Source organism: Triturus cristatus, chromosome 3_2 (assembly GCF_964204655.1).
Source record: "Triturus cristatus chromosome 3_2, aTriCri1.1, whole genome shotgun sequence".
Taxonomy (NCBI): Eukaryota; Metazoa; Chordata; class Amphibia; order Caudata; family Salamandridae; genus Triturus; species Triturus cristatus.
The window spans coordinates 112,656,557-112,683,656 of NC_140584.1; the positions used below are offsets into that span (position 1 = coordinate 112,656,557).

At 47.1% G+C, this 27,100-nt stretch overlaps 1 protein-coding gene across 1 annotated transcript in view; it reads right to left on the reverse strand.

Moving 5' to 3' along the window:
• The window catches only part of LOC146856880 (carotenoid-cleaving dioxygenase, mitochondrial-like), a 165,022-nt gene extending 141,258 nt beyond the window's left edge, over positions 1–23,764 (reverse strand). Inside the window, exon 1 of the mRNA XM_085647337.1 lies at positions 23,508–23,764. Within this exon, the coding sequence (XP_085503463.1) occupies positions 23,508–23,541 (34 nt within the window). The 5' untranslated portion in view covers positions 23,542–23,764. The remainder of the gene's footprint in view (positions 1–23,507) is intronic.
• Positions 23,765–27,100: the final 3,336 nt, after the last annotated feature.

Consider the following 27,100-nt stretch of genomic DNA (forward strand, 5'->3'; position numbering starts at 1 on the left):
CAGTCCTTGGCAACTGAGAGGGCGGGATGATATTTACACAAAGGGAAGGACATGTGCTTGTATGCTTTACATGGCCTGGTGGTGAAAAACAGCTTATTTTGTTTTTCACCACAGTGAGGTCTACTCCCCTCTTAGACTAGCATTGGGAATTCCCTTCGGTTCTTCTAAGTGGTAATTCCTGATTCTAGAGGAGTAGCTTTATCTTGTTTGGTATGGGTGGAATAGTAATAATGAATATACTTTGATGGTAAGTTTGGATTTTAAACTACTAGAGCAGAAATGCCACTTTCAGACAGTGGGCATTTTTCTACTCTTAACTTTGCACTATGTGACCTCCAGCCTGTCTAAAATACCGATCTAGATGGGGTGACAGATCCCATTTGTGCATTCCTGTCCCACAGCCATAAATCTAGGAAGGCCAGAGCTGGCTACACATCCCTCTTCATCAATCTGCATTCCGATGGCTGGCCTGTTCAGACGGGAGGAAAGGGGGCTCACACCAGGACATCAAGAAGTAATGACCTGACCCCTCACAAATTGCTGGGGATCCCCATAGACGACCTGGTAGACAGGGCTGGCTTGAAAGGGCTTCTCGTGCACTTCAAACCCTCTCTTTGAAGTTTCCTGCACTTCAAAGGCACATTTGGGTACAAGTCTGGGACCCTCCCAAATCAGACACTTCTGGACCTACACCGATTCTCTGTCAGAAGAACTGCTGTGCTGCTCAAAAGACTCAACTTGACTGCTTCTCTGGAAAGGCTGCTTTTCTGTTTGTTATCCTGCTGCCTGTTGCTATCTGACTTTGCTGGGAAGGAGAGCTGGACTCTGCCTTCCCACCGAAGTGATCTCCATGGGCTTGTTAGCTTGCCTCCTGTTTCTGAAGTCTCAGGCCACCAGCAAAAGTGTATCTTAGGCTCAGTCAGGCCCCCTCATGGGCACCCCACTCTGGCGGCTTTGATGGGGCTCTGACACTTTCCAGGCCTGGCCTCTATCTGCAGGGACACAAAAGGCTTCCTGCAGTTCTGCTGGTGCTCCTTGACTCTGCCTTCTGTGAGTCCTACCCTTGACTGAGGTGCCCACTCCAAGGTCTGGGCCTCAGGTGTGGGCCTCAGAAGTGGGTCTCTGAGTGTGTGTGGACACGTGCATGTGTGTTCACCAACAAGCAGGCACCTTAGGACTTCTTATACCTTTCGTCTTCCTTTTGCTACTGATGGTTGCTGAATGCTCAGCTTTACTGTAGACCAAAAACACAAAAAAAGAAATGAGTTGCCTAGAAACACAGTGAACACAAGGGGCTGTGAAGACTAAGCTGCATTGCTGTATGTTATTAAAAGACAGCAGCGTACTGACGCATGGTCAGCTGCACTACTGCATTCTCAGGTGAAAGTATCACACCTGTATATTCTGTTGCAGTCTGCGCTGCACGAGCGAAGTGCACATGAGTCTTGGATACACGTGGTGGTGCATTTGCTGCTTGTAAGTGGTTATGTGCTGCCTACTATTTTATCCTGAACTGCTACATGATGTTAATATTTCAGGTGAACCACTGTTGCAAGGTAATGCTTATGCTACACTGCTGCAATTAGCGTATGCTGCACCACACTTCATTTGTGTAAGTATGCTTTCGTTTTCAAAACTTTATTCGATTCAAAGCAAAGGAATCATAAAAGTCAAACAGTTTCATTTACAAACATTATTTCAGAATCAATTTTAAAGAGCATTCTTACAATTATAACACTAAACTGTTAGAGTTCATTAGCTAAAAAATAATCACAAATAAAACCCCAAAGCTATTACTTCCAATCAATTAAATGATTTCATTGGTTCTTCATGCCAGGGCATACATTAAAATGCCGATTAAAACAGATTAAAAAAAAAATCAGAAAATCACGATGCAATAATATACAATATAGTTAATCAAAAGTCGGCTTCATGGTGCCAGATTTAGCCGTAACGTTTCCTAATCAGAAGTGACACCCGTATAAAATTTAGCATTGCGCAGCAAACACCAGGTGAAGATAGAGATAGTAAATAATCATAGCCCTCTTCATAATGGCATGGTTGCTTTTCTTTAAGGATCGGCTTAATGAACCTGATTCTCGGGTCCTTATATAGAGGACAGAAAAGAACAATATGCATCGTGCTTTGGGTATCTTTGTCATTACAAGGACAGGGGGGCAGTCTCTCACACCAACCCCCCTGTTTAGGGAACGCAAAGAGAAAATGCAGGGTGTGTAACCTAAACCTTGTCAGGTAGAATCGCCATTGCACATGGTTTGTAAAGGATAAATAAAACTGGTGCAACAAAGTAGCCTTAGGAGCATAAGGGCTAACCAGGGAGTTTACAAACGGTGATTTCCAATAGGTTGTTTTAATTACAGCTTTGATATTTCCCTGTATGTTTTCGGGGTTGTCAAAAATATCACCCAGGCCTAACTTATGAAACATTTCATTAACATATGATAGCCAGGGGATCTGTTTCATGTTTGCCAATCTTAAACAATCCCGGAGGATATCTCTGGTAAGCTGTAAGTCCTCTGATTGCCATATTTTGCCCCATAACAATAAAGGAGAAAGGCGAATGGTGTCACTCACATAACTTAGACCTATTTCATTGTGAACAAATCTGTTTGAGGAGCCTGATGGAGTAGCCAATACACGCTTTAAAAATTTATTCTCCATAATCTGTAGTGAGTCAGGGCTTTCGATCCCCCAAACTCCTGCCCCATAAGTAGCCACCGACAAGCATTTAGCTTTATACAAAGTTTTTAAATGTATGACAGGTTTTTGTCCTAGTTTGCCACAGAAACGGAACAAACTCTCTATAGAGCGACTAGCACTTTGGACTCGGGTCTGCATTAGAGGGGCCCAACTTAGTTTGTTGTTAAAAAGGTTACCCAAATAATTAAAGTTTTCAACCTTTTCAATAGTAGAGTTGTTAACTACAAACTTTCTAGTTTTTGTGCCCTTTGGCCCACAGACCATGGCAAAAGATTTGGCAAAGTTTACCTTAAGGTCTAGGTCCAACATGAATTTGTGGAAGGCATCAAGACAGTGCGGCATACTGTTTCCTGTGAGTGTCATAAGTACCGTGTCGTCGGCGTAAGAGAGCATTGGAATGCTCCTGCCGTTGACCTTTGGAAAGTCATGACAGTTATCCAACAGGTATTTTTCCAGGCCATTGGTGTACACAAGAAATAGAAAAGGGGCTAAGATGCATCCTTGTCGAACGCCCTCAGTTGAGAGGATAGACTTAGTTTTCTCTCCCCCTGGCCCAAACCTTATGGCTACGGTGGTTGATTCATGAAGTCTACGGAGCAAGGTGACCAAGGGTTCCTCGAAACCCATGACCTCCATCATTTGCCACAACTTGCTCCGACACACAGTGTCAAATGCACTTGAAAGGTCCATGAAGGCAAGGTGGATGGAGGATTTCCTTGCCTTCATGTATTTGCCTATGATGAGGGCCAGGTTCAGGCACTGTTCTACAGTACCTTTACCTTTCCTGAACCCATATTGGGTGTCCACAATGAGGCCCACCGAATCTGCCCAAGTTTCCAATCTAGCTAAAATGACCCTACCCAGTATCTTACACGATGCATCAATTAGTGAGATCGGGCGATAGCATCGGGGATCTGATCTATCGCCCTTCTTAAAAATTGGCACCACTACTGCCTCCTTCCATGATGCCGGAATACGGCTAATAACGACTGCTCTAAAAACATTTAATAACAAGGGGGCCCAAACCTTAATATTATGTTTAAAAAAGTCCAAAGGCACTAGATCAGGGCCAGGTGCTTTTAATGGTGTGCCTTTCGACAGAGCATCTTCCACTTCCTGTAAAGTGAACGATGCACTCAGGGACAAGGAAGACTGAGAGACCACCAAATCCCTAATGTCTCCTAGTGATGGTTCATTGGGTAAAGTGCCATGTGGATTAAAAATCTTCCCAAAGTGTGATTCCCATGTTTCACATGCAATCTGCATCACAATGTTATCCTTGCCATTACCTGTAAAAAGGGGGCGATTAACAACTTCCCAAAAGAGCCTGCTGTCCTTCAATTCCGAGGCCTTCTCTAAATCTTCCCAAGCTTGGTTTTTTAAGTCCAGCTTCCTTGTTCTTATGGCATCTTTATATGCCAGTCTAGATGCTCTAACCGCTTCTATGTCCCTGGGTTTTTGTTTTAATGCTGCTTTCAGAGATCTGTGTGTTGCCGAGCATGCAGCATCAAACCATCTAGGACCAAGCATTTTGCTTTTACCATTCGGTTTTGTGAGACGTTCGGCTACATACCCACATAAAGATTCAAAATTCCCTATAACCTTTTCAGGTGTGGTTGTTGTTGTTAAGCATGCCTCGTACTCAGAGCTAAATCTATTTAGGATCTCAGCCTCAAGACCTACCGCGTCTATTTTACCCCATTTAAGTGTAATACCTTTGTTCCTACTATACTTTACAGGTTGCTCCCAAACAGAATATTTAGGTTTGACGGGACAAAGCAAGGATAAGTTTAGGGGATTGTGGTCACTAGCAGCATTAGCAATTACTTCCAACTTGTCAACATGATGGAGGTGTCCACTAGAGACAATTACAAAATCAATAAAACTCATCATACCTCTACTGCCCTGAAACGTCGGTATTGGAGCAGAATTTGGACCAACCCAGGGTTCCACTATACATAGATCATTTAAAATAATGATGTTGTTTAGAGCGTCCCCCTGGTGTGTATGTTTGAAGTGTAACAAGGGTTGGTCGTAGGAGTCACTTAAACCACACGCCTTCGAGTCCCCATGGGTGCATAATGAGCAGTTAAAATCTCCCACCCAGATGACAAATAATAGGGGTTGCTCGAGGCGTGCCCTGGCTATAACCTCCTCCAAATTCAACATTACGCTTGTCTCTTTATTGTCAAAAATATTGTAGTACCAATTAATCAGCAGCAATGGTTCAGGAAACAAATTGACCAACATTAACACTTGAAACCATGGGGAGTCAACTATCTTAGAAATTACAAGTTTGCATAATTTTAAAGATGTTGCCATCATTAGGCCCCCTTTTGCCCTACCCGCTTGTGAGGGTATCGCAAGGGTATTGAAGGCTTGGAAGCCCTCAATATTCTGAGCGGATCGGCTCCAAGTTTCCTGAAAGCACAGGATGTCATAGTTTCCCACAGAATCTAGCCAAGCCTCGTCCTCCAATCTTGAGGCGAGCCCAGCAATATTCCAGGAAATAAGGCGCATCCTTACCGCACTTTGGTTTTGTCTACCTAATTCAGTTAGTACTTCCGGATTGTGCCTTAAGATGATTGGACTTGATTCGCTTTCTTTAGTATGGCCAGCCTCAGGGACTTGGGGGTTGAATGTACAATCGTCATCAACAGAAACAATTTCCCGTGGGTTATCATCACAGCTTTCACCCTTCTCTCTCTGGCTCGGCTCTCCTGATATCAGGGCATTAGTGTCGCCGGGAGAATTCAATGGTAGTCAGTCTATCTCTTCCATCCCTGCAAGTGCATCAAAACGGTTTCTTAGCGGGATATTACTAGGAAACCGTCCTAGATAGTCTTCCCCTTGGAATTGTGGTCTTAAGTCATTATGCCGGGTTTGCAAGGAGTTGTTATTGTTATGAATTGATCCCCTAAAGAAACCGTCACACTGTTGCCGAGGGCCCCAGTAGTTTTGGATTGGCCAATCGGCTCTATTTCTCCGGGCCCACCCTGGGTGTGTTTCACTGTTTGATGTCTGCCCAGTGTTTTTATAAAGCAAAGTCGCGGGAGGAAAATACAAGTTTGGATAAAAATATTCTAGGCCTATACATTGAATATCCCCGGCTCTAGCAAATCTTGGTTTGCCACAGATGATGTCTTTTACCCAAGTATCACTGAAGTTGATCAGGATACAGTCCCCCTATAGGTCCTTATCACTTGGGCCCACCCAGGGGACTCTGCGTACGCTGAGTATTTTGGTTTTAGATTCAGGAGGAAGTGGTCTGTTATTATTGAGCCAGTATATTACTTTGTTCTTTAATTCCTGGTTCGATTCCATTTTATTAAACAAAACTGGGGGTACTCCTGTGAGTATTGCCATAAAAGGAGCTGAATCTGGGGGCAAATTTATAGGTGGTGGTTTCCTTTTATGTACTCTCTCGTTATCATTATATCCTGTAGGCCCCTGCAAAGGTGTTTGTTTTAACCCTTGGGAAGTTCCCTGTTTGGAAGTAAGAGCTTCTGATGTTAATACTGTGCTGCCCATATTTTGGTTAGGGGGCCCCACAATGCCCGCCACTGCAGGTTTGGTACGAGCTAAAAGAACAGGTTTTGTTCGTACTAAGGGGACCGATGCAGCCTTAGGGTCGACAGGTATAAGTGTTTCGGATGGTTTGCTGGCATTTTTATTCTCTCCCCCTTTCTTTGGATTACTATTATTGGCGATACTGTTTTTATTATAGTTATTAGTACCCCCCGCCTCAGGTGATTTATTTTTAGTTACTAGAGTTTCAAGGGAGTTAGCGTTAAGAGAGATAAGATGTTCCAATTGGTCTAATTTTAGTTTAACAGTTTGAATTTTCTCTAAAACAGGCAGCAAAAGCATCTGAACCGATTTCTCAATTACCCCCAAGAGACGATCATTATTATTGGTGTTAAATGAGAAAATTTTCTGTCCCGCGTCAACTGGGTGGGTGCCCTTTTGTTTGGTTAGATTTGTCGGGACTTTAGATGGTGCTGGCTTCGCTAACTTATTTCTAGTTCCTTTTCTATGGTTTCCCCCTCTTTTACGTTTGTTCAGATTGTTTGCTTCCCGCTCACAATCTACTACGTGATCTTGTATATGGATGGGCCTATTACTGCTCAAGTTGCCGTCTAAGGCGTTATCCCCCATAGTACCTGATGAAATAGGTATAAGAGTGGGTATAGATGCTTCAATTTGGGAATCCCCTGGGTCTACCGTCATAATTATCTGGGAGTCAAAAAGTGCCACTAGATTTGGACTGGCCTCTAGGTTGCTGTCTGCAGTCTCTGGATTTTTCTCGGGAGTGGGTGCCTTATTGGGTGTGATTTTAAAGGCAATATCTCCCAGGGAAGAGCGTTTGCCTGTTATTAGATCTAAGGACAGGCGCTTTTCGGTAAGGGTTATTTCTTTTTCCAAGATAACAGTAGCCCGAGTTATAAAATCGTCTAAAGTTCCAGTAGCTTTCCCATTGTTCGTTTTTACAGTAACCTGTCTACCCTTCCCTGAACGCAAAGACATCATGTGGATTCTAGGAAACAGCTAAATGAACAATAATACTATAACTTACAATCAAACAGTTTAAAATAGTTTAAAATGGTTTAAAATAAGAGATCTGGGATGAAGAGGGAGAACAGCCCAGATGGAACGGGCACGGGTACCTGGGACTCCTAAAGAATGAAGTCACAGCCCACTTGCTCGCAGCCCTCAGCCCCTGTTTTAACCCAAGAGCAGCTTTAGGCCAATGAGGAAGGTGCCCCTCTACTCAGCGGAATCCGAACTGCGGGTTCCGCGAGACGTGGGCGAAATTGCGTTAAACGACCTCAAGGAATCCAAGGTGGCAATAACAGGTTTGCTCGAGGGTCCCACAGAGTACGAGGTAAGCCAGTGTTTGCTCACCCGGTCTTGGGGACGGGGGTGGGGAAAGAGGGAGAGCAGCCCAGATGGAGCGGGCACGGGTTCCTGGGGCTCTTTAAAAAATGAGTCCCAGCCCTCTTGCTCGCAGCCCTCAGCCCTCAACCCCTGTTTTATCCCAGCAGAGATTTCGACCGAAGAAGAAAAGCGCCCCTCTATGAGGCGATGCCCACACAGCGTGAAGAAAGTTGGAAATAATGTCAGCAAACAAAAGAAGAAGGGAACAAAGGAGTGTAAAATGCTCCCACAATGAGAGGCAACAGAAAATAACAGAGTACCTTAGTCAACAGTCCTAGTGGAAGGGCAGAGTCCAAGAACATACAAATTAAGGGGGGTGGCCCTGCCCTGGCTCCAACTGGCGATGACGGGCAAGGACGGGCCCGCCCTTGGCCCGGGCTTCGCCCGGGCGCTGCCCGGGCGCGTCCCGCGCTGCGGTCTGCTCCCGCCCTTATGAGGGATTCCCCTCAGCTGTTCGTGATGTGCTGATGGCGCTAGGCCTTCTGGGGGTTGTAGTTTGTGGCTGCCAGCAGGCAGGTGCCGTTCCCCTCACGGCCGTTAAGACTCAGCTACAGGCGAGGCAGGGAAAAGATCAAGGGCACTACGAAGCAACCGTTCCCCTCACGGTAGGCAGAGTGATTTTCAAAGCGCGTCCCGCGCTGCGGTCTGCGTCCCGCCCTTATGAGGGATTCCCCTCAGCTGTTCGTGATGTGCTGATGGCGCTAGGCCTTCTGGGGGTTGTAGTTTGTGGCTGCCAGCAGGCAGGTGCCGTTCCCCTCACGGCCGTTAAGACTCAGCTACAGGCGAGGCAGGGAAAAGATCAAGGGCACTACGAAGCAACCGTTCCCCTCACGGTAGGCAGAGTGATTTTCAAAGCGCGTCCCGCGCTGCGGTCTGCGTCCCGCCCTTATGAGGGATTCCCCTCAGCTGTTCGTGATGTGCTGATGGCGCTAGGCCTTCTGGGGGTTGTAGTTCGTGGCTGCCAGCAGGCAGGTGCCGTTCCCCTCACGGCCGTTAAGACTCAGCTACAGGCGAGGCAGGGAAAAGATCAAGGGCACTACGAAGCAACCGTTCCCCTCACGGTAGGCAGAGTGATTTTCAAAGCGCGCCTTCAATGCGCATATGAGACATCATTGTGTCAAAGTTCATCCTGATACACAATGCTGTGCACTGGGAGTGCTACATAACTTTACATTGGTGCAAAATGCACTGCTGTGCAAAGGGCATGCACAGGTGACCTTCTAGAAAGTATGAATTTGGTGACTCGTGTTGAAATCCAACCTGATGTATACATGCCAAATAATTGCATGTTCGTCAACGGTCTGTAGTTCAATAGAGAAGAGTCTTGTGTAGTACTATACATTGTCCATGTAATATTTCATTAGTGCATGGCGGGTGCTAGGCAGTAGTCACTGCTGACTGCTGCACTGCTACGTAGTATGTTTATTTAGTGGCTGCTCTCTTAAAAAAATGCATTCTTTGTTCACTGAAGCACTATCTATGGGAACATGGTGTTATAATAATTGTGTTGATCAAGTTTCAATACTATACATTACTCACTGGTGCATACTGCATTGCTGGTCACTAATGTTTTCAGAGACTGTACTATTTTTTTTTTTCTTTCTTGAAACCTTTATTACAGAATGCAATAGATATACAAGTATGGGCCTACAACCTTCAGGCCGGCCGCTAGCAAACAGTGGGATCATAAAACACAGTTCTAAAACACAAGCGGCAAGTGGTAAAGGTCCCAGAAGTCGAAGGAAGCGTTTGCGGCCACACCGTCCAGACCCCCCAAATGGCGGTTCCATTTTTTAATGAAAAACTACAAACAAACCCACAAGGCAGCAAAAGTCTAAGCAGCATTATGTGCTCCCCTCGGGAGGACCCTACCGATCCACAGGAATAGGGGGGGGGGACGGGCCGGGACAGAAACAAAGTGGGCATGATGACACAGAATCAAGGTAACAAGCAGACTAGGGAGACTGGGCCGCTGCCAAGTCAGGCGTCAGTGGCGGGGTACAAATCCCGCCACAATAGGAGTTCCAGGGGCCCCACACTTTCACCCATTTCCCAGGCTTACCTCTCGCCACATACACTACCTTCTCCCGAAACATACACCAATCCATGTTGTCCTTACATACCGAAACCGTTGGTGACCTCTGGGAGCCCCACAATTGTGCTATGTCACGCTTGGCCACCATATATCCCAGTGTCACCCACCACGTTTGCGGCACCGTGTAATCAGTCGGTTCCCACACATTCAACAGACATCTCCTAGCCTCGGGAAACAGCGTCACATGCGTGACCGCTTGCAACACCGCATGTACACCACGTCAGAATCGCGCCACCTCCGGGCATTCCCACAAAGTATGGAAGAAGGTCCCTAACAAACCACACCCACGCTTACACATCCCATCCACGGCATATCCCATACGCATCAGACCCGGCCCCGTAACGTATACCCTGTGAAGTATTTTGAGCTGGACGAAACGAAGGCGGGCCGGTATGGCCACCTCTTTCCGGGAGGCCACCGCAGATACCCAGTCCTCGTCATCCAGCTCCAATCCATCGGCAACCCATGCCTCACGAAGGCCAGTCAGCAGTCCCGAGCGATTGTTGATGAGCTTTTTATAAATCAATGAGATAGAGTGCTAGACGGGCATGTACCGGATGGCACTATCTTCCAGAGGGGAGCACTCCGGGATGGACGCCACATCCGGGAATACAGAACACAGCGCGTGACGAACCTGTATATACCGGAAGTACTCCCTGTCCTGCAACTGGAATTCTGTCTGCAGCACATCAAACGTTTTAAATCCCCCCCTCGTCCAGAGATCGCCCACCCTGCTGATGCCAATCGTGTCCCACTTATCAAAGCCTTTCGTGGTCCACAAGCAGCCCAATCGCTCAGATGCATACAATGGCGTCGCCCGGGTCAACCGATCCTTCCACCCCATCGCCAAGTTTGCCGCGTGCCACACCCGTACCGCGACCCGTGTAGGACCCGTCAAACGTGCGTCGAGCGATCTAGAGTAGAGCGCACGATTGTAGTCGCCACCCGGCAACAACAATTTGTCCATTTCAAAAGCCGGGTTAAGGGCGGGCCCATAAAGCCCGTGGTTTATCGCAGCCAGCTGGGAGGCCCAGTAATACCGTTTGATGTCTGGGAGGGCGACCCCCCCGTCATACCACGGGAGCGTCAGCTTCGCGAGGGCGATACGCGGCCTCCCATCCCAAAACAGTTGGCGCTGCAGACCCTCCACCTCCCGAAAGTAGCGAGCCGGTACGACGTCCATTGTGTTTTGTAGAGCGTATAAGAAACATGGCAACAACATCATCTTAAACAGCGCCGCACGGCCGTGTGGCGAGAGCGGCAAGCGCCTCCAACGCGCCACATCCTCCTTCAGGAGCTGAAGGGGGGGAGTAGGTTCTGTTTATATCGGGCCGCAGAGTCCAGGGTAATAAAGATACCCAGATACTTAAATCCCTGCGGAGCAACCTGGATAGGACAACCCCGCGGAAGGATAGGAGCCTCCCCTGAGAGGACATATACACAGGATTTAGCCCAGTTGATGACTAGGCCGGAGTTGCGGCCAAATGAACACAATACATCCACTAACACAATCAACGATTCACGCGGGGAAGCAAGATACAAAAGAATATCGTCCGCGTAAAGGGAGACGCGATCCTCATACTCAGGAGTCCATCGGAGGCCACAAATCGAAGGGTGCCACCGCAGCCACTCCGCCAGGGGCTCCAAGGCGAGCGTAAAGAGGAGCGGCGACAGCGGGCAGCCCTGCCGCGTGCCCCTGCCCAATTCAAAAGGAGCCGATACTCTACCATTCACCACCACCTGCGCCAGCGGTCCGGAATACAACAATTTCACCCAGCCAATGAATCCCGGGCCAAACCCAAACTTCGCCACCGTCGCCCAGATATACGGCCACTCGAGCGTGTCGAACGCCATAGTGGCGTCCAAGGACGCCAAAATGGCTGGCTCACGTATGAACGGGACCCTCGCGAGCACCCCATGCAGACGCCGCAGGTTAAGCGCGGTGTTGCGATGAGGGATAAAGCCGGACTGGTCCTGATGGATCAGATCGCACACCACGCTGACGAGCCGATTAGCCAGCACCTTGGCCAGAATTTTCGGCTCCGCATTCAACAACGAAATGGGCCTGTAAGACGTGACCCGATCCCGCGGCCTCCCCTCCTTGTGAATAACCACAATAGTGGCAAGACGCTGGTCCAGCGGGAGGGAACCCGCCGAACGGGCCGCAAGGAACATATCACGGAGATGCGGAGCCAGTGTATCCGGCCGCAATTTGTACAATTCGATGGGAAGGCCATTAGGACCCATGGCCCTGCCAGAGGCGACCGAACGTATGGCGAGGGCAATCTCCTCAGATGTCGGAGCCGCGTCCATCAACAATTTATCCTCCTCCGAAAGGGAAGGCAGCGCAATATCTTTAAGCAGGTCGTGGGAATCCTCTTCCGAGCGGGAAGATACCGGGGAATACACCCCGCGAAAATACTCAGCGAAGCAATCAACAATTTCCTCCGGCTCAGTGACACACACACCATCCAGTCTCTCAACCGACGGGACAACTCGACTCGCTCTCTCCTTTTTATCCAGCCACGCAATCAGTTTACTAGCCTTATCACCCACATCATACAGTCGCCCCTGTTGCTCTCTACTCAGGCCCCTGGCCGCCTCTGTGACTAGGGCCTTGTAGTCCGCTTGTTTGAGTCTGAGAGCATGCAGTTTGTCGTCTGTGACACCACAATCCAGATCACCCTCCAACTCAGTTATCTCAGATTCGATACGGGTCACCTCCTCCCGCTCGCGCCTCCTGGAATGGGAAATGAGGGATAGGGCCTCCCCCCGGATTACCGTCTTGAACGCCTCCCACAGAGAAACAGCAGACGACACAGATCCCACATTATCTCCAAAATATTGCTCAAGGGATTTAACCAAATCTGCGCGAATTGTGGGGTTACGCAGGTACCAGGGGTTGATCGGGACCACCCTCCCCTCCCCCCTCGGGACAATATCGAAGTGCAACAAGAGCGGGGAGTGGTCGGAAATACCCCGAGCTAGATGCCGCACCTCCCCAACCCTCCCCGCCTGTGCTGCTGGCATCAGAACATAGTCAAGCCTCGAAAGACTACCATGAGCCCCGGAATGAAAGGTGTATTGTACCTGCGTAGGGTGTTTCAGCCGCCAACAATCCACCAGTCCCAGGGTATCCAAGAGGCCAGACAACCAAGCTTGGGCGCGGGGGAGATCCCTGGGTGGGTGACGATCCTCAGTTCCGGAAATTACAGCGTTAAAATCCCCCCCAACCACTAGAGTCCCCTCCGGCAGTCCAAGAAGAAGGCGCCCCAAATCAGCGAAAGTAGTCGTCTGGAAGCCCGGCGGGACATAAACAGAAACCAAAACAATCACTTTACCCTCCAATCTACCCACTAGAGCAGTATACCGTCCCCTATCATCATGGAGCACCTCATCAACCTCCAACGGGAGCGAGGTTTTAACCATAATGCCCACACCCCTCGAACCAGAGGTGAAGCCCGAATGGGCTACAAGGCGATAGCCCCGCCTGTTCATGGCACGAAAGGAATTGCCAATAAGGTGTGTTTCCTGCAGAAATACAATATCAGGTGAAATCCGTTTTAAGAACTGCAGGACCACCCCCCGTTTTATCCTGTCCCCCAGTCCATTAACATTCCAGGACAGAAGTCTCAGTCCCCTACCCCCCATCACAGCCAAAACCGATCAGTCTCCCCCCAGAGAGCACTTTAGATATAGCACAACAATACTTCTGCCTTGTGGTACAAATAAACAATACCCAACCCCAACCCAACATCCCAAACAAAAGTCCCCCCTCCCTGTACCCCTGCATGAGCCCAGACAGCCCCCCCAACTTGCAGTGTGCCTGTCGCCCCTGTGTGAACTAAACTACAAAGACCCCCTAGAGGAGGAAAGAGAACCCCCTCGAGACACAGCACAACCTCCAATGGAGGGGGAACGAGATACAACAGTCAAGAAACCCTGAGCTTGGCCGAAAAGTGGCATCATCAGGAATGAGCCCCAGTGTCAATACCTCATACCCGGTCCGGTGGGCACTCTCCTCCCGCTGCCCCCATCCCATCCCGATCATGTCCCCCAGACAAAGTGTCCAACCACTCCCCGGCCGTCTCAGGACGGTCAAAAAAGTGAGTGCGGCCATCAGACTCCACACGCAGCCTGGCCGGGAAAAGCATTGCGTATTTTAAGTTCATATCTCGAAGCCGCCGCTTGACGCCCATGAAACTCAGTCTCTGCTTCTGGACCGCCTGCGTGAAATCAGGATAAAAGTTCACCTCCATGTTCTCCAGCTTAAGCAGCCCCCGCAGTCTGGAAGCTTGTAAAATCGCATCCCTGTCCCGAAAGTTGAAGATACGGGCAATAAGAGGCCGCGGAGGAGCTCCGACCTTCGGCTTGCCGCCAGGAACTCTATGGGCCCTTTCCACCGCAAAGAATTTACTCAGTCCTCGAGGCTGGAGATGAGTAGAAATCAGATCCTCCACAAAGAGATCCGCCGCCGAATCCTCCAGTCCCTCAGGCACTCCGATAATGCGAACGTTATTCCTCCGGGCCCTGCTCTCGGAATCCTCCAGTCGCCGATCCGTGAGCGCACTGGCCTGCCGGAGCCGGCGCACCTCCGTCTGGAGGGCCGCCACCTCAGTCGTGAGGCCCGACGCGGTATGGGCCAAAGGGTCAACCCGGTCATTTGTCTTGGATAGATCTGCTCTAACAAGGTTGACATCGATGAGGACCGCGTCGAGTTTGTGCGCCAGGGTGTCGAATTGTTGACGCACCGAGGTCTTCATCTCAGCTATGGCGCCCATGACGTCCTGCAAAGTCAGATCCGTCTGCAAATCCGGGGCATCCGGAGGGCACTCGGAAGACTTATGCGACCCGCCGGGAGAAGCTTTTGGTAGGGTGTAGCGATCCATAATGTTGACTTGAAGTGCGGCGCCACGCCGGGTCGATTTGGCCTTCAGCCGATCTCCATCCTGCTTCGTGGCCATCGTCTTGTATCTCGCACCCCCACGAGTCATGCAGCGGAGAACAAGCAATCGAGGCCGAGGACCCCGGAGGTCACCTCAGGAAGGCGGAGCAGGTCCCCGCAGGCAGGCAGGATCCCCCAGCGAGGCAACCACCACACAAAGAAGCGCCGTGATCCCTCTCGCGATGACGGCAAGGGGACTCAAAAGCGAAAGTGAAAGTGTGGGGTACGCGGCTCGCCAGGCTCGTCCCGCCGTTGTTATTCACTTCTCCACTGGATCACCCCCAAACTCAAGTCCGGGGTCAGGAGAGGAGCAGGCCGCAGACTTCAGTCGATGCTCATCACGGCACCCGGGGTCCGATTCAAAAACGGAAAACGGGTACCACCTCGGCTCAGGTTCACCGACACAGTCCCCTCAACCGATTCAGGATGAAGACAGGATAAACGTAGGAGGTTGCGGAGGTCCTCGGGAGCCTCGCACCTACGCGGCCATCTTGGTTGCGCGCTAGGCTCCTCCTCCCGAGACTGTACTATTATGGTGCTGAGCACTTGTGTCATGTTTACTGTGCAGCATGATACTCTACTGTCTAGAGTGTGCTTGATTGTGAGTTGCACAGCAGTGTATTGGTCATTCTCCACTACTAGCCACAGATGCATGCGGCACCCCGTGATCTGATCACAAGTCCAAGCTGCACTTCTTTGTCCTGAGCACTAGTGAATTTTGTACTTCTGATGATCAGCCATTAATAAATGAAATACTGCTGTGCTCTGATGGATGTACGACATTACAACACATGTAATTTCCACGCATACCTCTATCAAACCTTTTTACAATGCATGCCTTTACCATGCATATCCCTTTACCACGCATATGCCTTTACCACGCAGGGAAGTATAAACAAGGAAAACAAAAAGTATATATACATACATGTATATATTAATCGCCAGTAGGTAGTTATTGTGAGGACCTAGTTTCCGTAGGAAAAGCATTTTTTGACTTGCCTATAACTTTGGCATTGTTTGACCAATATTCATAAATATTTCCCAAAAATGTGTCAAAGTAAGTTCTGTGTGTCATGGAAAGTTTGGGGGTGATCCGTGTAGTGGGGACCAAGACATAGGGGCACAAAATAAGGGTGCGTTTGTAATGATAATTCCCATGGGAACACGTTGTGGAACCTACAGCCGAACCACTGGACAGAATGACAGCAAATTTGGCAGGAAGGTAGATGTTGTTATGTAGATTGTGCTTTTTGCTATTTGGTGCAAATCCATTCAGTAGTTTTTGTGAAATTAAATCTGAACAATATAGTGATGTCTCTGGCCTTGGATATTTAGCTGCGGTTTCGGGGTTAAATCGCGCCGATTCCACTGTATATCATGAATGCGAGCACCAGGGGGAATACTGTGATTGACTGGACGCAACCTGAACAGAAAGTTATGGCTGCCATTTTATTGATCAGGAACGGTTCCCGGGGCTGAACATTTCTGTCAAAGCTAACATAAGGGGTCAGGGTGGAGGTACTTTGACCCCATGTTTGAGAAATTCGGGTGTTAGTGACACAAGTTATGTGTCCAAAACTGATTTATTTTATCACGTGCGATATTCGCGACTGCGATGCGACCGCCACCCCTGTGTACTGTCGCGAGGACTATGCAATGATCGCAGAGGCATCACAAATATTGGGGGAAATATAAAAAAATATATATCTTTGAACACACTCGCCGGTCACTGTCACAGACTCATGCAAGCACTCACAAACTCACTCAGACAGTTATACACCCATTCACATAACTACTCACACACGTATACATCCAGTCACATACCCACGCAGATACTCTTGCACACACTCACATTCCCCTTCAGATAATCATGCACCTACTTACAGATTCACTTGGAGAGTGACACACCCATGCACGTCCTACTCAGACTCACACACCTAGTTAGAGACCTACTCATAGATTTATCCACACAGTCTCGTACCCACTTAGAGACTCATACCCTCTCAGAGACCCACCTGGGCACTCATGCACCCACTCACGTATGTACTCACAGACCCACTAAGACACTCATACACCCATTGAAAAACCCACTGAGACACTCACTCATAGATCCACTCACACACCCATAGAGTCACTTACACACTCAATCACAGACCCTTTTAGAGACTTATGCACTCAGTTACTCACTCATACACACAGACTCACATACCCACTCAGACTCACTCAGATACACACACACACACTCACTCAAAGACTCATGCAACCACCCTCAGACCCACCTAGTCACCCTCCCAGTCCGAGACCCACCCAGATACTCATGCATGTACCCATTAACTCACCCACTCGCAGACCCATTGAAACACTCATACACCCATTTACAAATCCACTGAGACACTCATACACCCATACAGTCACTCACACACGCACTCACAGATCCACTGACTTATGCACCCAGTCACTGATGCACTCAGAGACTCACACATCCACTCACAGCCCCACTCAGAGACCCACACATCCACTCACAGAACCACTCAGACACTCCAGCTCCCACTCACTGACCCACTTATGCACTCACTCACAGACCCACTTAGACAGTCATGCACTTACTCATTAGACACTACTGTATCCACTCATAAATTCATTCAGACAGTCATATACTGACATACAAATGAACAAAAGCACTTATGCATCTACTCACGGATCGACTGAGAGACTCATGCAGCCATTACAGATCCATTGAGACACTGATGCACCCAGTCATAGATGCACTGAGACAGTTACGCAGTTTGTTACAGAACCATTGACAGACATATGCACCATCTCACAGATCCACAGAAATACTTATACAGTAAATGAGTGACTTATTGATACAGTGATGTATGCAGTCACAGGTTGCAGTGAAAGAGTTATAGACTGTGTTATAGAGATATTAAGGGAGTTATACATTTTATTATAGTTTCTTTTAGATAGTAATGTGTTTAGTGTATTGGCTATAATCCATTTTGTCGTTATAAGTTTTGTATGTGGTGGCTGTTGAATGTCTGCTTTAGTTTTGTCATTTTGCAATGTGTTTGCGGTGATCGCAGCAACCGATATCATTGCGGAGCCCCGGCATCATCGGGAAAACAGAAAATCGTTTTAAAGATGGTTTTTATACAAACTCCCTAGCAATATATGATTTAAATCAGTGAACTTATAAACCCCTAGTGTCTGAAATACTGTAAAATGTGTGCATATATGTGTTTTACACTTTTTAAAACGGCGCGTTCGTCGTGGTTACCCAAGTCATCGTGATTATCAGCGTCATCATGAAGATGGAAAATCGGTTTAAAACATTATTTTTATACAAACTCTTTATAAAAATATGACTTTGAATGGTGCAATAGTCAACCCCTAGTGTCTAAAATACTGTCAAATGTGTGCATATATGTGTTTTACACCTCTTAAAAAAGGCGCAATCATTGCGGTTACCAAAGTTATCATGACCCTCGGTGGAAAGTAGGATTCAAACAGTTTTTTGAAAAAATTACTAGAAAAATATGTGTACAAACGTTGTTAAGCAGTGATGTAGTTAGTAATGTGTTTATTGTAATACTTGGAATTTATTTTTTAGGTTAATATTTTTGCATGTGGTGCTTTTGTTTTGCGATTTTGGGACGTGATCATCACGACGTTGTCACGAATTTCTAAAATTCTAGATTTTTTTTTTTTTTAATATGAAAATGAACAACATTTTGGGCACTTGGGTGGCTCTAACAAGAGCCTTTGTGTTGAAAGTGTGTATAAGACAGCAACAGAGAAGACTGTATGCAGAGTTTCAGGTTGCTTAGAAGCACCCTGTTCCCTTTGTCTGTAAAGTGACCTTCCATGCATGTTAAAACACAGGTTGCTGTTGTAAATAGAGCCCATGTTATAATCGTTGAGGAAAGCAGAAACTGTTTTATTAACATGTTTCCTGGCTTTGTCAATCAGTGGACAGAATTGATTAGACCACTTCCATTTCTGCCTTTTTCATATGTTAGAGTACACCATGATGGTGTGAGGGAAAAGCATAATCAATTCAGCAAAGGTATCTTTCATTAGCATTTCTAGTCCTACTCCAGTTAATGTGCCTAAGTCATGGCCACCACAGTGCACAATCATGAGGTAAGGGGCTGGTGAACCCAAAATGCTTTTAAGCAAAGGCACTAATTGATGAAACTTCAACCCTCTCTGCCCAAACCAAGTAATGTCCACATTAGCCAAACCCACGTCCCTGTTAATACTTTTCTTTCTTGCAGTCTCAGCAGCCCAGTAGACATAGCTGTGAACCACAATCCATATTCTAAGCATTTTGTGGGAAGGTGGAGTAGCACACAAGACAGGTCTGCCGCTGAATATCACAGTTAGTACTATGAAAGACCGTGAAAATGCATGTGTGCTGGTGGTTTGAAAAAAACTAAAAATTAGATTGGATGGAGGGAATATACAAATATATGTATACAAAGGGGAAAGTTAAATCAATATCTTACTAAACACCTAGACTTAAACTTTAAATAAAACACATCTGTTTATGTGTTTTACACATTGTCAGAAGCATGCGGTATTCGTGACCACCGACGTCATCACAACTGTCCGGTATTGTCGCGAACAAGGAAAATGCATTTTAGATGTACTTTTTTCAACACACTGATGCAAATGGGAAAGTTGAATCAATATCTTACAAAACAGCTAGACTCAAACTTTATGCAAAATATGTATATACAGGTATTCGCTGTGTCATCGGCAATCGCAACGTCATCGCGAAAACCAAAAATATCTTGAAATAATGTTTAATGTACTTTTTAAATACCTAGATCACAAATACAATAATAAGTGGTGCACATGCATATGTAATGTTCAATATCTAATGATAGAAAAAAATACAAGGACTTTATAGTTATAAAACAGAATTTAAAAAACATAGAAATTAACGGAAAAAAACAAAAGTTAGAGGGACGTTATAGTTAGGAAATAGATTTTGAAAAACCATAGAAATTCACTGAACAAAACAAAAGGTTACAGGGATGTTATATTTAGGAAATAGAATTTTAAAAACCTTTGAAATTTACTGGGGGGGGAAAAAAAAAAGGTTACAGGGACGTTATAGTTAGGCTGACATTTCACTCGTACAAAACCAGGGAAATTCAGCAGTTATAGTTAGCTGAGCTAACTATGACTCGTGGCCCCGCAATGCACTGCTTATGACCTCACATATTACATCACTAATTACATGGTTAATGACATCACTCAGAGGTTGTCGGAGGCCACGTCCCCTTCTCCATCACTCTGCAAATTCGCCTCCTGGCACACTACTAGTAGGGCTATTGAGGGTCCTTGGGGGCTAACTACCCCTCCTGCTACCTCCACTAAGTCCCACACAGTGGTATGCTGAGAGGTTTTCAGTGGCCACGCGCCTTTTCTCCACCACTCTGCAAGCATGCCTCCTAGCCCACTATTGGTTGGGGGAAGAAGTCCACTTTAGTCCTGAGGCCCTCAAGAGCCATTTGCAGAGTGGTATAGAAAGGGGGCATCGCATCTGACAACCTCTTAGCAATATTGCTGTGAGGGACTTACTGTAGATAACAGGAGGGGTTAATCGCCTCCAAGGACCCTCTGGAGGCAAGGGGACTTCATCCCCCAACCAGCAGAGCGCCCGGAGGTTTGTTTGCAAAGTGGTGGAGAAAGGGGGGGGGGGGGGGCCTTTGGCGAGTTGCTGGGCTTTTTTTTGTTATGCGAGAAGGGCTACGTAGTTCTCCTTTCCTGGGCCGATTTTGGCCCCGGGACCCCATCCCCCGAGGTCAGGCATTTTTAGAATGGCTAATTTCAGCCCTGGGGACTCCAAACCCCGGGGCCAGGCCTCTACTGTGGGTGCCCTGGTCCCACCCAGGGCACCCACTCATCTGTTGAGGTCTACGAGGGGAACCTCAAGGCCCGTGCGGTCCCTGCTGGCTCCCCCCCATCCTGCGAGAGCCAGCATTGCTTTTGGACAGAGGGAGTTGCTAAACATGCAGCTCCCTCTATCCAAAAGAAATTCTGCTCTGCTTCGAGTAGGCGAGAGCATTTTACATGCTCTCGCTTACCCGAAGCGGAGCAGTGTTTGCTATGCCTTGGCAGGAACGGTGAAGCTCCTGCCAAGCCATCCAAACTGCAATGTCCCGGGTGTGGGCACCCCAGGACACTGCAGTTGCCGGACCTGGGGGATGGCGGTCCCCGGTGCCATTATTGGCTCCAGGAGAGGGGCTACACGGCACCCCTCCAATGTTAATTTAGCCTCGGGGAGGTGAGGTCCCTGGGGCTGCGTGGCGCCCCGTTTTTAATTTTAAAGAGTTGCCCCGGGCAGGTGGCGGTCCCTGGGCCTGCGGGGGAAAGCCGCGCTGGCTCCCCTGCATTAAGTTAAGATGTTGCACTGGGAGGTGGTAGTCCCCAGGGCATGGGGGGTTGTCAAACTAGCAACCCCCACCTTTCAAATAAAATAAGCCCCGAGGTGGTGGTGGTCCCTGGGGCATAAGCCCCAGGAGGAGGGGTTTGTGCATCCCTCCTTTATTTGTACACTGCCCCTGGACCTAGCCCACCCGCCTTTATCTAAACCAAAAAAGACTAAAACAACAAAAATCGACCATACATATGTCAAGATATCATACAAAAATAGGTTATTCACAAATATAAGGCTCGTAGCAACAAATAACTCTCCCTGGGGCTATTACGATGTTGTGACAGATGAAAATCTCAAAGCACGGCGCTGACCGCCCCGTGCGTAGGCCGGGCACGGAGTCGCACGGGCACTCAAGAACAGTACCTTGGCAACACGATGAAAACAAAGATGGCATCGGGGAGGTGATGTCTCATTGGTGCCTGGCGTCAGAGGGAGCTATTTGTTGCTACAAGCCTTATTTTTGTACATAACCTCCTTTTTATGATATCTTGACACGTTTGGTGGATTTTTTTTGTTTTGGTCTTGTTTGGTTTAGATAAAGATTTCCTATTTTTCTAAACTGGTGTGGTGTCCATTTGTAGTGTTTTCACTGTTACTGTATGTGTGCACAAATGCTTTACACACTGCCTCGGACATAAGCATGCCTGCTTGTGCCAAGCTACAAAGGGGGTGCGCAGTGGTTGTCTAAGGGCGTAACTCCCTTACCCTGACAAGAAGCAAGGGTCCCTACGTGGACAAAGGTGCAAACCATTGCCAACTAAAGACCCCAATCTCTAACAGCAAGCAATTAAAATGCTTCCCATTATCCTTAAATAACTTCCCCCAGAATATTGTATAGGTTACTGTGGTATCTCCATGTCTTTGCCATGCATTCTCCCCTTAGTTTTATGTCCCCTGCTGCTCAGCCAGAGTGAGTATGATGTAACAGAATGCTGATGTGCGCCTGGTTGAGTGAATGTCTGTTGGAGTGCGTAGACTGAGCAGCAAGGATGTTGTAGCCGGTGTGGCTTCCTTACTACCATCTTTACCTGTAACCTGAGACTCCTACCTTGAGAATAAACCTTATCCTATTTCACCTATACTACTGGCTACCCTGCATCTTCATTTACCACAGTTACCATGTGTGTACCAAACACTCTCCATGAACCGCTGGGCACTGCAGCTGGTGCCAATTAGTTGACATAATAATAATGGGGACAGACTGACTTCCCAACTATACAGCAGTTGAGAGTGTATGCAGTCGGCTGAGCCAATGAGTGTGACAGACATAGACTCACAGAGACACTTCTCAAGGACATCAGCAGATTTATTATTTTTCCCACCTAGGTGCAGCAGTGTAGTGTTGTGACTTTACTAGAGACAAGGTAAGTCATTATTCAATTAACGCTACTGCAGTGATTTCGCACAGGGGAGGGTTCAAACACCCCTGTTGAAAGAACTTGACTATACCAATGATGCATATTCCTAAAACTATCAGTTTACAATGGCACTAGATTAGTTCCCTAAAGCAAACACAAGATGATGGACGGAGCACTGAAACTTTTCAGACACTTACCCTCAGTCACAGATCTGGGTTGAATCCATTGTTGTACTTTAGCTCACTTCGCCACCCCAGTTCAGACCCAGCCATATGCAATTCAGTCTTGACCCTATTCCTCATGGGAATAGTCCAACCTGAACTGCAAATCCAGGTCTTCCCTGGACCGGAAACCAGCATCCTGGGACCGGTTTTGGGGTAATACCCCATATCAGCCAGGCTAGCTTGAATCCAATAGCAAAGTGAGCAAGGGACCCACGTCTGGGCATACCCTGCAAACTTAGGGCGAACAAAGCAAACACAAGGAGAAGATGGACAGAGCACTGAAACTTTTCAGACAGTCACCCCCAGTCACATATCTCGGTTGAATCCATCATGGTTCTTTAGCTCACTTCGTCACCCCAGTTCATACCCAGCTATATCGCACTAGGTTAGTGCCCTTCATTGTCTGGTGATTTGCAGCTGTTTTAAGATTTTCTTAGAGTTTCGTGTTGCTCAAATGGGTGTAACTTCTGATATTTATATATGTTTCTCTCGCCGTCACTGCTTGATTTTGCTCACGGGAGTGTCACTCATAGTGGTTGAAGTGTCACTAATAATTACACTGAATTATGATGAGGATGTCAGACATAGCAATCTGAACCCTTGGCAGTTATGCAGTTGCTGTTTCGCAACCTTCCAAAGTTGTATAACACCTGCTGTTCCACACCCCCTTCAGTAAGTGGGCAATGGGTGAGACCAGAACCGTTCTTCTCCCCCCCCCCCCCCCCCCAAGATCCTGCTTCCTTCCTCCCCCTGCGGCTCGTGCTCCTCTCACCTGCCTCCGCTCGCGCTGCTGTCAGAGCCCCCATCACAACGTACTACACGCAAACCCCTCTGCCTCGCGTCTTCGGAGCAATCCTCGTCTGACACTCTTTTCGCTCCACGGGTTGACTATCTCAGCATCCGTACCTTGTTAGGAGACCTGCCTACTCACACTGTGTCACATGTTATGAGTCTGTAACATGCATAATGTCTGCACCAATGGCCACCTCTCCTCCGAAATACTATCGAGGCTGGAGGGGAAATGGGCTCAAGGCTCCGCCCTCTCCCCAGACCCTCCCCTTTCCTTTTTGTCACATTGTGAGTTTTTCTTGGGAGGCTTTCGCCAGACAAAGAGAACTTTGCTCCTTCTGAAATAAAATAGATCGTTGTACACCTCAGATTAAGCTGATGCCAGAGGCAGCCGATACTCCCCTCGGTTTTTGATTGGCGGAGGCGGCGAAGGGGGTCCCTAGATCGAGGTAGATACTAGATATGGCATTATTCACTTTAGCTGATCTTTTTGGCCGATGCAGGTATTGAAGGACTGGGCAGTGCAAAACCTCAAGAAACTTTCCTGGAGCTGCGTTTGGTGTAGAAGGCGGGCCAGCGGGCGCAGGTTCCAGATAATCACTGATCGAGTTAGTGGCATTAATCAGCCGAGTCTGAGGAGGAATAGCAGATGACAGAAGTGTCCGTTTCCATATGTCGCTAATTTGATACAAAAAAATGAGAGCAGAGAAACGCCAGCGAGGGGGTTTGAATGACCGAACCTTAACATCGAAGATGACACCGGGAGACCGTGATTGGTCCAGCTTCGGGCTCCAAGGTTGGCAGGTTTAGAGGCTCTCGTGGCTGAGTCATGGGACAAGTCAAAAGCAGAAGGGTTCTCTCTCAAATATTTACTCAATCTTTTCCGCAGTTCTACTAAATCTAAATAGTACATTGTTTTTTATAACGCATAGCTGCATTTTATAATCCTTGGAATTGCACAATATAATTTACTTAATTGCAGATCTCAAAAGCATGGAAGAATAACATTGGCCCTTGATATTCTAACCCATAACCTACAAAACACCGCATCTTACTGCCATGCATTTAACTCACTGAGCCATTGGGCCAGAAATTAGTTTGTAATCTTTTATAAATGTGTATTTCCGCTAAAATCTCTGACAAAGGGAAACGATTTAATACTGAAACATAGGAATTATGGCAGGTACAATACAATAGCACAAGAAATCTGTAGTAGTGACAGACCGATCCGGGGCGGGTTACCAGCGGAAGTGTAGCCTCCAGTAACAGCCACGCCCACTGGTTACTGTGGTCTGGGAACTGCCTCGAGCGGCTAGCTCTCTTTTGTTTCTACCTTTGGCCGCTCCGGCCTCGTGCGCATGCGACACACGTCACTAGTGCAAATAGTGAACTGCCGATTTCAGGAACAGAACCGAAACCCAATGGTGCTGGAATTATTTTCAGTGTTGGTGCTGCCATCGCTGTTTCAGCTCTGAAGTTGTAGGGATTGTGAAAAACAAAGTGTCACACAACGAACAATTATATAATTGCATATTTATATAGCGCGAACTCGACCCGAAGGTATTGGAGCGTTTTACATAGCACTGTATTTACATTACACATTCAGATTAAGTGATTTGCCCAGAATGACAGGATGAGGACGCGACCTCGAGGCTCGAACCCTGGTTTCCTGCACCAGAGGTGGCAGCGCAGCCGACGGCCCACATCCTCTCCCCTTTCCCCTACACATCCTCTTTCCTACAATTGTAGCAAAGGTGTTCAGCCGGAGATATGCAAGGGTATAGTATGAAGCGCATAGTGCTTTTTGGAATACACAGTCGCAAACATATTTCTAAAGTATTATGTGGCAGGGCACTCGCATTTATATACAGCACATTTCCACTGATACGGTGGCTAAATTTGCGCAGGCATAGAGTTTTCCTAATAAAACTATATAGCGCTAGAGCACAAGTGATAATTTGTGAAAATTAGGTGAAAAGTAATGTGTCTTGATTGGTTTTGATCCTATTAACATCTTTGTTTTCATTAAACTTAGTTACGAAAAAACGTGAATAATTGGTGCTCTCTAACTCCTAATACATTCTGAAATATTTGTACAGTTCACCTGCATAAATTAAAATTGTATTGTGTTAGAAAAAAAGGCACCCTACAGCCTTTCCTTTACGCTCCATGTTCCCTGCAAGATTTTCATAGTTCACTTTACACAACTCTCTCACTTTCAGTCAGAGAAAGAAAAGTAAACAAAAATCTCCATGTGAATTAAGCAGCAATTTGTCAAAAGACATAGCTTTACATTTAACCTCTGTCTTTAAGCACAGTAAATGCCTCGAAGTTAACAAAATGTAAAGGCATCCTTATTGCTCACCTCATGAGACCCAGCATGGTTACTTTGTGGGTGCTGCACTTCCCCCTCCTCTACCCCTACCCCCCCCCCCGCCCCCCCCCCCGACCCTTACTTCCAGCTCCTATGCGAGAGATTGAGGCACCTAGACGAGAACACTGACTTCAAACCATTCAATGGGAGGTAGACTGTCAACAATCTACAGGGACTTGCACCGTAGACATGAACATATTGGCATAAAACAGTGCTAGGAAGTTATAATAAAAATTGCAGTTTTCTCAGTGCATAAATGTTTTTTTATTTTTTTAAGAGTTATTATTTTGGTGTCCACCAATCGTTTTCCTGGGGTGTTTTTAAAGCACAAAGCTCTAAGATATCAGTCTCATTAAGTAATGAAAGGTTAAGTGGTGGGCAATTGCCTAGCAGCTCTGTATTCCAAAGGTAACTAACTCCCTTGTCAGAATCAGTCTTTGAGACACGCAGGTACAGGGGATACTAAGTACCCCAGCAATCGAGAATGCCAGGCAGCACAGCAACCAGTGGTGCTCCTGGTAATGGAGCGCTGGAGTAAAGTTGCCCTGAAGAAGCCGTCCTGTGCATAACTGTGGCTGTGCAGTCAAGGCCTACCTCAAGGGAGATGCGTCATACAACGCAATTCTCACAGCAGTGAGATATGACTGTCCACTCAAAGCTGAGTGTTAGCACAACACTTGAGCAATATCTTTTTTTCATTATTGTCGTTTTTATTTCAAGTTTTCATGATAAAGACATATATAGTAATATCACGTCAACAGTATAACATTTCATTTCCCTACATATGCAATGCACGGTTCCTACTTTAGCAATATCTTAATATTTAAAACATAAAAATACTATAATTAGTACCTCAGAAAATTAGAAACAAAACGCAATACACAGTGAGCAATACTCAATTAATAGAGTTATGTAGCAGTGTATGTGTAAAATTAGGCCCCCTGGCTATACACCTATCTATAAAGGCGTAGCTCTAATGTTTGCCAACACCAAAACACACCCAGAATGGAAATTACAAAATGCCAATATCAATGAAGTATGACATGGTTAACTGGTGCTCACAAGAGGAAACATTCACATAAATCATGCCCACTCAGGACTTTGTAACGAGGAGAGCATACTGTATTCCAGTCACGGTGGTTGCTTTGTGGAAAGTCAGTATTGTTTACCGTTTTTGACCCTAGAGATTTGCAAACAGCCAC